General features: G+C 40.8%; 2 protein-coding genes across 2 annotated transcripts; both read right to left on the bottom strand.

The window, feature by feature from the left end:
• Positions 1 to 1,456: 1,456 nt before the first annotated feature.
• Positions 1,457 to 2,747, bottom strand: nudt7 (nudix (nucleoside diphosphate linked moiety X)-type motif 7). The gene is made up of 3 exons (XM_041037563.1): positions 2,331 to 2,747; positions 2,092 to 2,250; positions 1,457 to 1,990 (listed from the first exon to the last, which is right to left on the bottom strand). Exons 1-3 carry the CDS (start codon positions 2,484 to 2,486, stop codon positions 1,637 to 1,639), a joined length of 669 nt encoding a protein of 222 aa, XP_040893497.1. The 5' UTR covers positions 2,487 to 2,747; the 3' UTR covers positions 1,457 to 1,636.
• Positions 2,748 to 3,267: 520 nt separating this feature from the next.
• Positions 3,268 to 8,807, bottom strand: hprt1l (hypoxanthine phosphoribosyltransferase 1, like). Its single transcript, XM_041037564.1, has 9 exons — positions 8,499 to 8,807; positions 8,025 to 8,131; positions 7,442 to 7,625; positions 7,078 to 7,143; positions 6,971 to 6,988; positions 6,338 to 6,420; positions 5,181 to 5,227; positions 4,538 to 4,614; positions 3,268 to 3,835 (listed from the first exon to the last, which is right to left on the bottom strand). Exons 1-9 carry the CDS (start codon positions 8,514 to 8,516, stop codon positions 3,788 to 3,790), a joined length of 648 nt encoding a protein of 215 aa, XP_040893498.1. The 5' UTR covers positions 8,517 to 8,807; the 3' UTR covers positions 3,268 to 3,787.
• Positions 8,808 to 9,393: the final 586 nt, after the last annotated feature.

Here is a 9,393-nt window from a genome sequence, read left to right as displayed (position 1 = left end):
ATGGCACTTTGACTCATCCATTAACTGTAGATCACGTTAGAGCGCAGTAGTGATGTTTCCAAGCATTCCATTCCTCTTGGGTTAGGGGAGTTTAAGAGCACATGATGTTGCGGAGGAAGTGCGGAACAGTAATGCCTCTTAAAGCCATACCAACACAGAAAGCCAACCTGTGACTTCAGTTTCATGAATGTAAATTTTACCTCATGGTGTGGACATAGAGCTTGCTCTACATCGAACATCGGACCAATTACAGTTTTAAGAGAACATATATTTTGAGGCAGAGGGGATGGGTGGGGGTGGCAACAACTGTCATTTGTGTCACTGTACATTTGTCAGATTGTTTTGTTTTGTCTTGGATTGTGGTGTAATTTCATGTTTTTCACCTCCAGTCGTTTCATTCAGAGCAATCCAGGATGCTCAGTCTGACTCTTCGAATAGCCACTTCCACCTGAAAAAACCATGTGATACGTTGATTTAATGGTGGCGAAGACAGCACATAAATCTTTACACAATATCGGTTTTGTCCTTCAGTCATGTAAATGAATATCCATGTATATTTAAATGTGAAATATACTGCAGGGGTATCTTGAATTTCAATTGTGATGCTTTGAACAGAACTTTGTGTGCCTTGATAACTTAACCGTTACTCTGCTGTGTTCACTGGTGTCCCTTTTGTGTCACTGCTATTTGGCTCTTCGTCCTTTTTAACCTTGAGGACTGTTTAACATCAGGACACTTTTCAGTGATTTAAATTTTATTTCTACAACACAAGCGCAACCATAGCCCATACCAATATATTTTAGTATTAACACATTCTCTTTGGAAATCCATTGCAAGATATCAGAGTGAGTACTCTCAACATAATATTGTGCAGCTTCACCAGTGAATTGTCGACTTGTTTATTATTTTCTGTTGAAAATGTTTTTTCCACGCCTCATGAGATTTGTACATGTGAGGTAAAAGGGACGAGACAGTGGAGATTGTTTTATGGAGAGCTTTCTTGTGTTGATGTGCTTGTCAACATTACTATTGTTGCTGTGAAATGCTTGATCAAATGGAGCAAACATGATAACTGTTAATTGCCAATAGTGTGAGCTGTATCTTGTGTGTAATCGGTTTGCTCACTTTTCCTAGTTCGCTTTCTATTTCACATTCTCCAACAGTTCTGTTGTATCCGTTCTGTGTAGCTTGAGCTTTAGTATCTAGCCTTAAAACCCTGCAGTAGGGATAAAGGTCAACCCCAGTGTGTTATCATACATCTGAACTATTATTAACATGTACTTTGCCTTGGTCTGGACATTTGTATACTCTTCTGTTTATATCTGTAATCCTGCTGCTACATTAAATGAATTAATAAAAATCTAAATGTCTTGATTTGCTTTTATTCTGCCCCCTCTAGATTTTAGATGTACTAATTAAAAAAAGCTCTGAAAGGTTAAACAGTAAAACAAAAAAATGTGTGAATCAGCTTTTATATTAATGGTTTCAAAAACACCTTGCATGTAAGTCAAGTTTCACATTGCACATGTATCCCAATGATTAATGCAGCAAATTATACACTGCTGTTAAAAACAAATCTTGTGTCCAGTAGTTTGCACAGGCCCAAACGTATTGTTAACATCAGGAAAGGACCCTGTCAAAGTTTACTAATTCTTCTATGTAGAACCTGTTGGAAGAAGGATAACGGATCCTCAGAGTCAAAACCAATGTCAAACTCAGGTTTTTTCCTGAGAGCAACGGCTGCCACCAGTATGGCCAACATGGCAGTCAGGCCCCATATGTGATACTCGCTTCCTGAATCAGGGTCCACAAAATGAAATGAGTGCAACAGCCCCACCATCCCAGAAGCACCATGTGCAGCACAGTGGTCTTTCTCGCTGGTGAAGAAGTCCAGAGGGACTGTGAACACGGCACTGACCTCAGCTGGGTTTGGACATGGACAAAACGACTCCTCTATGAATCCAACCACCGGGGTCACCAACAGACCACTCTGTTTTAAAAGATTAGAGGGGGGGGGGGGTTTGTGAGAAAAAAGATGGACCCAAACCAACTGCTGCTTAAGACATGGAAAAGTCATTTTTATTGTCCTACCTTGTTAATGATAGGGAACAGTCTACACACCACCTGAACACCATTAGGTGGCAGTCCTATTTCTTCCTCAGCCTCTCTCAGAGCTGTGTCCACATCATCCTTGTCACTGGGGTCTCTCTTCCCACCGGGGAAACACACCTCACCAGCACTGGTCCGTAGCTAAAGAGAGACAAAATTCACTGAAAAGTTGAGTTAAATTGCATAAAATCCTTCACCAAACTGACATCTGTGCCGGTTACCTCCTTTGAACGCAGAGTCATCAAGGTGTACAGCTCTCCATTCTTCACAATCAGCGGGATAAGCACAGAGGCTTTGGGCAGCACCGGTAGATAAGAGAACTTGTTTCCAATATCAAACTGCTTTAAAATGGCTATAGTTTCCTCTTTAATAGGCATGGTATCTGTTCGCTTTCAAAGCAGACGCAGAAAAGTGGAAGACAGCTACAAAAAACAATGTGAGCATTTGACACACCGAGGTCCAAAGTAAAAACAAACTGGAAGCCGACCGATATCACGCAAATGAAAAACACTCGTAAACGGCGTGAACCTGTATGTTTCCTGGTTCTATTGCGACTTAAATGGCTCGTTAATTTCTGTCAACTACTAAACATGAAAGTGTGGCTATAAACTGTTCTAAAACCGTGAACCCTAAACGAGCTGTGGCCGTCCTGTATATTTTACGTCACAAGGTCAAACGATCAGCTAACGTTAGCAGAAAAGCTAACCCCAATGTTAAGGCAGAATGTTACATAGCAAATGAGGTTGCAGACCTGCCAGTCACGCTGTTGCGGACAAGATTTTAAAAAAAATATGTCAGACGGCATCATTGTTATTGCCTGCAGTATTTTCATGGCAGCTGAAATTATTCTTTTGTACAGCGGCTAGGCTAACGTTAGACGATAACAAAACACCCGAAATGAAAATATATCGTCATATTATGCGACGAGCCTTAGCCACCATTAGCCGGTTAGCTGTAGTGACTAGTTTGATAGCTATTATATATTCGATTCTCAGAAATAAGAGACAATATATTATAAATGTAAACCCACAGAACAACCGCATGAATGGACAGGGATTTGAAAATGGTTGGTTAGTTTTTGTGCTTGAATATGACTAAAAAGTGCAACGTTACTCCCTCTTGTGGGAAAGCCGACAAAGCGCAACCGAAAAAACAGGATCCAATATTTCGCGAGATTTGTATTGCTGTAAACAGGTCCTCCATGAAAACATTAAATATGAAATAAAACATACAGTACATTCCAAGTCATGTTATGGCATGATGAGAAGATATATCAGCAGTTTAAGCCGAAACAAAAACGTGTGCAAACTGAGAGCTGCTAACAGCCCACAGCTCACTGAACATAAAGCAGCATGAGACCTGTGATTTAATGAGCCAGAGCAAATTAATGACATTGGTTTTCCATCTCCAAGATAAAACTGCAATTTACAGGTAGTGAATAAATAAATTAAAATTTAACAACCAAAATATTCTTAATGTACATAAATGATCCCACTTATTCCATAGGGGGCAAAAGAAATTTTCTTCTTAAAGTTATTTACAACCCACAAGTCACATTTTGTGGATTCTTATGTAGAAAAATAAATAAGATTCAAAACACAGCAAAAGCTAAGGAGGGTCATCACAGTGGTCCTAGTCTTCATTGATTCAGTCATTGCCTCTGCAGCACTTCATCTGCTTACACTTTGTACTTCTCCTTGGCTTGGTCATTCAGTATGCAGATGTGCTGAAATTAGAGCAAATCAGCAGACAATGAGTTCACGTTTAATTAATTTCTATTGTCCAAGTACAAGATTTTTCCCACAGTGTAAAAACCCACCTGAGGTCATGTCCTTGATTTAGTTTAAGGAAATGAAACATTTCTAAGAAAACATTTACTTAAGTCTTAATAAATTAATAAGATTTTTGCATTTCTCCAGCAGAACAAGCACTTGTCACAACAGACATTTTGACTTGTCATAGTAGAAAACGCACAGAAGTTGTTAAAAGTTATTAACAGCTTTGTTCTATTAAAGTATCCCACTGAGCCACAACAGTATAACAGCAAGGCAGGACCCTGAAACCAAGGCAGCTACATGGAATTTAGCCATCACTCTTTTTTTTTTTTTTTTATCATTTATACCTGCGCTCCAAGAATCTTAGGAAAACATTTTGCTTTCTTGTGGTGACGTTTAAGTGGCAGTGGTGGAAGTTTCATTGATATACATACATTGTTTTGCATTTTTACTTCATGATTTCCTGTTAGTACAAAACAGTTAAGTACACTGATATTTGGTAATCCAATTGCAAAACGGGCACACTATAAGAATCAGAATAATGTACATACTGTATACAGTTATTATGAAGTGTTGAACTGGAACACAGCTGTTGTTTCATAAGAGGTCTGTCTTCATTTTTCATATGGAGTAATCAACTGCAGCAAACTTACACTGAGATCTCTGAAGTACTCATTGTAGTCCAAAGCGTATCCTACCAGAAACGCATCTGGTACCTCAAAGCCAATATCTAAAATAAATAGAGATGCCACCAACGTGAGTCATGTAAAGAAAACACAGAACTTCCACTTAAAGTGCAACGGAGGTAAAACTATGCTCATCTTGCTGATCTGAAATAAGATCTAGAAACATTAACCCAGAAAGAGGCTCTTTACTAAACTTACGGGGGTTGCTCTTTTACTGTGTGTGTGTGTAAGGTTGTACTTAAGCTGTCAGTGCTGTATCGTGGAAAGTCAAAACGCTTACAGTAACAGCTGTCCTTGAGGGACAATCTTAAAGAGATTATCCAACTCAAACCTAAAAGCATTACATAATCAGAGACAGTGTGAGCAGGGGGTTATCAGACATGCATTAGTGCGTAAGTGCCCAGCTTGGCTACATTCAGAGTAGATCTTCCTAAAATGAATGTTAATCCCGCGTGGAAAACACAGCTTTATTAAATAACAGTTCACCAACCCTTCAAAGAACCAGACACACTCACACACATGAGTGATAGGCATGAAATGAGCTCTAACATACATCACTACACTATGCAGATAACACGTCTTAGTGTAATGTGAGGACAGAGGTACTCACAGTCTGGTCTGTACCCTGAGCTCCTCGGGGTCCTCTTAACCAGAAGGCTGCAAATGAGGAAAAGAAAATACAGGATATATGAAACAAATGCTTTTGAAGAGAACTTAAAATATCAAAGAGAAATAACCGATCACCGTCACCACAACCTTTTCAGTGCAGGTTTAAGTCCTGACAGATGGCACTGATTGTCTTGGTAACCTGTACAACACCTCAGCCAAACGGATTCCCATTCACGGTTCAAGATCAACCTCTTTGTGTGGAGCTTATTTTACATGTATGGATGCAGTGTTAGAACTAAAGCACAGGATAAGAGGTGACCAGTGATCACAGCTCCTCTGCCTTACAGCTTAATTCACTGAAATGTAATTTCACATTTCACAAAATGTAAAAACTCCAACATACCACTTTCCATTAACAAGTGTTTAGTCATTCAGAATAATCTCACACCTTGCTGTATTTTTGCTCTACATCAAAAATGGTTGTAAAGGAAAAAGGTTTACAGAAAGGTCTGCAAATGATCTGGAACAATAGGCACTTTGAGTCCTTCAAAGCACTTCTTCAGTGCTTTGTGCAACACAAATAAAACTTTATTTAGCACTAATATATTGGGGCGGCAGTAGAAATCAGGAACAGCAGGAACAGGAACTACTGTGTGCATTTCTTGATACCAAAATGGCAAAGTGTGTGTGTCTGCATGAACTAGGCCATTTAAGTCAGAATTTTATTTAAACGGATAGGTCAGTAAGGAATTGTTATTCACAATGGCAAGAGGCATATTGGTGATACATGATCACATGGCTGACGTCAAAGTGATAAAAATGACCCTACAAAGCAGACCAAACACAACCTAGACCACTATGTTTTAATGCAAGCATCAGAGAAAACCCACAACTGCTTCAACATATTTCTTGTTTCAACCAGCTATCAGGAATACATCAGACAAATGGCCTCTACATCTACAGTGCAGTTAATAGTATGGCAGATTAACTCTTAAGCTGCTCTCTCCCTCTGTCACATTACATCTCTAATACAGTCCCTAAAGGAGAGCGTCCATTAGCTAAGAGCACTCTCTCTGAAGACACACCATCCAGTTATAGTTTAAGTCTTTAATTTATGTCATAATTCCTGGACTATAAACAGCTTGCAATGGTACCTACCTCACAACTTTAACCATCTTGGGATTACATTCACTCAGCAGGGACAGTAGCGTCTGCATCGTCCTGCCCGTCTCTACAATATCCTTTTACCAATGCGGCACACAGGAGGAGGTCACAACAAAGTGGAGGCATAAATAAAAGAAACATCACTTAAACATATGACATTTATTCAACACTTGTGCAAAAGAACTTTCTGTTCTATATCCACTTTGTTTTAAATGAACAAATTATGTATAAATTTAACAAAGTAAACTGATTAAATATTGATTAAAACTCATGCAATATTAAGATGTAAATCAATAAAGAATAGTGAGTAGAAAGTAGTGTGAGAAAATAAAGAGTCAACCTATCATTTATAGAGAGGTCTAAATGTATCCCCTTTAGTTATTTATACCATTATGGAAAATATTTCATTGCATCATTGTGATGAAGTACTTTTTGTCAGGTATTTAATTTGCTAACTAACCAAAAACACACACTCCTCTCTGGTCATCATATCAGTGGACAGTTTCTTTACAGTATCATTCATAATAACATGATATGCAGCATACAGATATCCCAATGTAAAATTACAATTACAGATTTTATGCTCATCGCCCATCTGCAATACAGAGTAAAAAAGAAGCGTCTTACCTCAACAATCAAAACATTCTGCAGAGAAAAATGAAAGAACAGTTAATTATGTATAAATCTACAGTGCAGTTGAAGCATTTCTTCCTAACAATCGTCAGAAGACTAACCTTGCCTGAGAGATTGGACAGCTCATCCCCTCCTATCACTTGGACACTGTTTGTTGACTTGTCATTCTGGGGGGACACAAAGAGGAGACATGATCCATTTCAGTGTTGTTAAAGATCCACTATGGATTAACCTCGTCTTTCCTGTTCTGCTTAAAATCACCAGAAAAATCTTCACCACAGGTCTACATTCAATTTTCAAAATGCTTCTGTGCTGCATCCTGAGCCTCCACACCGTGAACACTGCAGTGGCCCATTTCTGATTTTTCAAAAAAATTGTTCTCATTTATACTTTGCCAAGCCAATGTCACACACCTCACGTCAGCACAAGCGGTTCCCGGAAATTAAATGAGAAAAGGCAGCTTACACAGTAGCTCTTAACCCTAATGAAATCCACTGTCAGCGGGACTGATTTATCACTGTTCTGGTTCAGTGCTTTAATGTAGTCCAGGAGGTCTGCGAAGAACTTGTAGCCCCCTTTTAGCACACACAGAGCTACGATGTGGTGTTCCCCCATGTCCCGGATTATGTCACGAGCCAGACGCTCTGTCCTGGACCAAACACGAAACAGGAAACAAAGGAAACAGATGCATCATAAATTACAGTGCAGTGGTGAATGCAGTATAGTTGTATGGACAGGGAGGGGATCCTTGACATGACATTGCACTTAAACATAATTGCTTACAATGCATTTTACTACCCTGCACTGACCATTATTTAAACCCTCTCTTCCAAATCCACATTCAAATGCACTTCAGGATGTAGGCTACAGTCATTTGTCAAACAAATACAGGATAATTCATTTCTGTAATCCCAGCATAAGCCACGAATGTGAGTGTGTTTCTTGGGGACAGTGAAACAGAAAGAGCCAGAGAGTGAGTAAGATGACATGAGAGAGAAAGTCCCATTGTTTTGGCGCTGGTGGTGAGGCTGCTGTTTGACTGGTTTACCTGTCCATGATGAGTCCATGGGGGATGATCACCTTGTCCAAATCGTTCTCGTAATGTCTGGGGACACAGAAAAGGTCCAGCTCGTGGCCTTTCTCGTCATCAGCGATCTGGAATAAGACGAAGGAGAAGCCATCTCTTCAACTGCGCGCAAAACTGTTGGCATTGGCAGATAACGTGCGCCGAAAAGACGCATTTAATCAAAGTGAAGCCAAGCTGTCCTCCCGCCCCTGACAACACTGAGCCTCTCAACCACCTGTTTATCGCCCGCACACACATGACTGAGGAGAGGGCTGGGGTTGCAAACGGACATCAAACGCTGATGAGGCAGATCACAACTAAAACACTGAAAGAGGGACTGGAAAGCCCGTGCCACCTGCTGCAGGCCTGCAGCACGCGCAGCACAACCACACCCCGACAAGTGAGCAAGTTATCAGAATACCAAACAAATCCCCGGACAGCGGTTCACAGCCTCACCTGCAGATACGAAGCCATGTCACCGGCGGCCGTGTAGTTCCGTTCAGTCGCAGTGAAATGTCTGAGGAGTCATGCTCAGGTCCCAGAGGGGGTTGGGGGGGAGAAACCGAGAAAGGGAGGAGGAAGAGGAGGAGGGGGGTGGTTGTTGTTGACTGGAGGCTGACCGAGCTGCTCTCCCCTCACAGGCTGCTGCTGACCACGAACGAGCCCGAGCTGCACATGCGATGCTCTTCTGGCGGGGCTGTGCAAAGAGGAGGAGGAGGAGGGGGGCGGGTTAAACCCTTTACGTCAGAATCCAGTTTACCTTCCCAATAATCTGATTTGCCCGACACAACCTGAGCTTAAAATGCGCTATACTGGTTACTACTACTACTACTGCTGCTGCTGCTGCAAGCTGAGGTAACTGTGGCAGCGATGTAGCGCGAGCGTCTCCGAGAAGCTGCAGATGACGCAGTTTTAAAAATATAACAGATGACAGTTCCGCCCCTTCACTGTAAAAGCACCACGTTGCTCCCCGTGTGCGGTTAAACTGCATCAGATGTGAGTTCATAACCGTTCCTACACGCGGATGTTACCCCAGTGACCCTCCTCATTGTTGCATTAAATTCTTACACATCGCGTCCTGTCACATTAATACATTCTTTTACCTTTCTGGGGCTTTCAGCCACATGACACGATCCTCATCAGCAGATGGACTTGACAGAAATTCAGATTTTCATTTTTGGGAGCACTTTAAGGATCTGTTTAACTTTTTGGGGAATTCTCATTCCATGTTGGCTTCAATCAAAACCATGCTTTTAGAAATACTGTACTTAATCGCAAAAAATATCTGTACATATACCTACATGCACGTATATTGTACAACAATGTACCAAATTGCTGTTACATTTAGAAA

Source organism: Toxotes jaculatrix, chromosome 5, assembly GCF_017976425.1.
Source record: "Toxotes jaculatrix isolate fToxJac2 chromosome 5, fToxJac2.pri, whole genome shotgun sequence".
Taxonomy (NCBI): Eukaryota; Metazoa; Chordata; class Actinopteri; family Toxotidae; genus Toxotes; species Toxotes jaculatrix.
The sequence above is the reverse complement of the archived record's forward strand: the minus strand, read 5'-3'. Positions and strand labels throughout refer to the sequence as shown.

What these genes read in the sequence shown, in the direction of transcription:
- nudt7 (XM_041037563.1), bottom strand. Translation starts at nt 2,486, where the DNA reads ATGCCTATTAAAGAGGAAACTATAGCCATTTTAAAGCAGTTTGATATT. An exon ending in TGACTCTGCGTTCAAAGGAG is followed by an intron (nt 2,251 to 2,330) that starts GTAACCGGCACA and finishes GTCTCTCTTTAG; the next exon opens with CTACGGACCAGTGCTGGTGA. An exon ending in TGTTCCCTATCATTAACAAG is followed by an intron (nt 1,991 to 2,091) that starts GTAGGACAATAA and finishes CTTTTAAAACAG; the next exon opens with AGTGGTCTGTTGGTGACCCC.
- hprt1l (XM_041037564.1), bottom strand. An exon ending in CTCAGGGTACAGACCAGACT is followed by an intron (nt 4,615 to 5,180) that starts GTGAGTACCTCT and finishes TATTTATTTTAG; the next exon opens with ATATTGGCTTTGAGGTACCA. An exon ending in AGTACTTCAGAGATCTCAGT is followed by an intron (nt 3,836 to 4,537) that starts GTAAGTTTGCTG and finishes CTCTAATTTCAG; the next exon opens with CACATCTGCATACTGAATGA.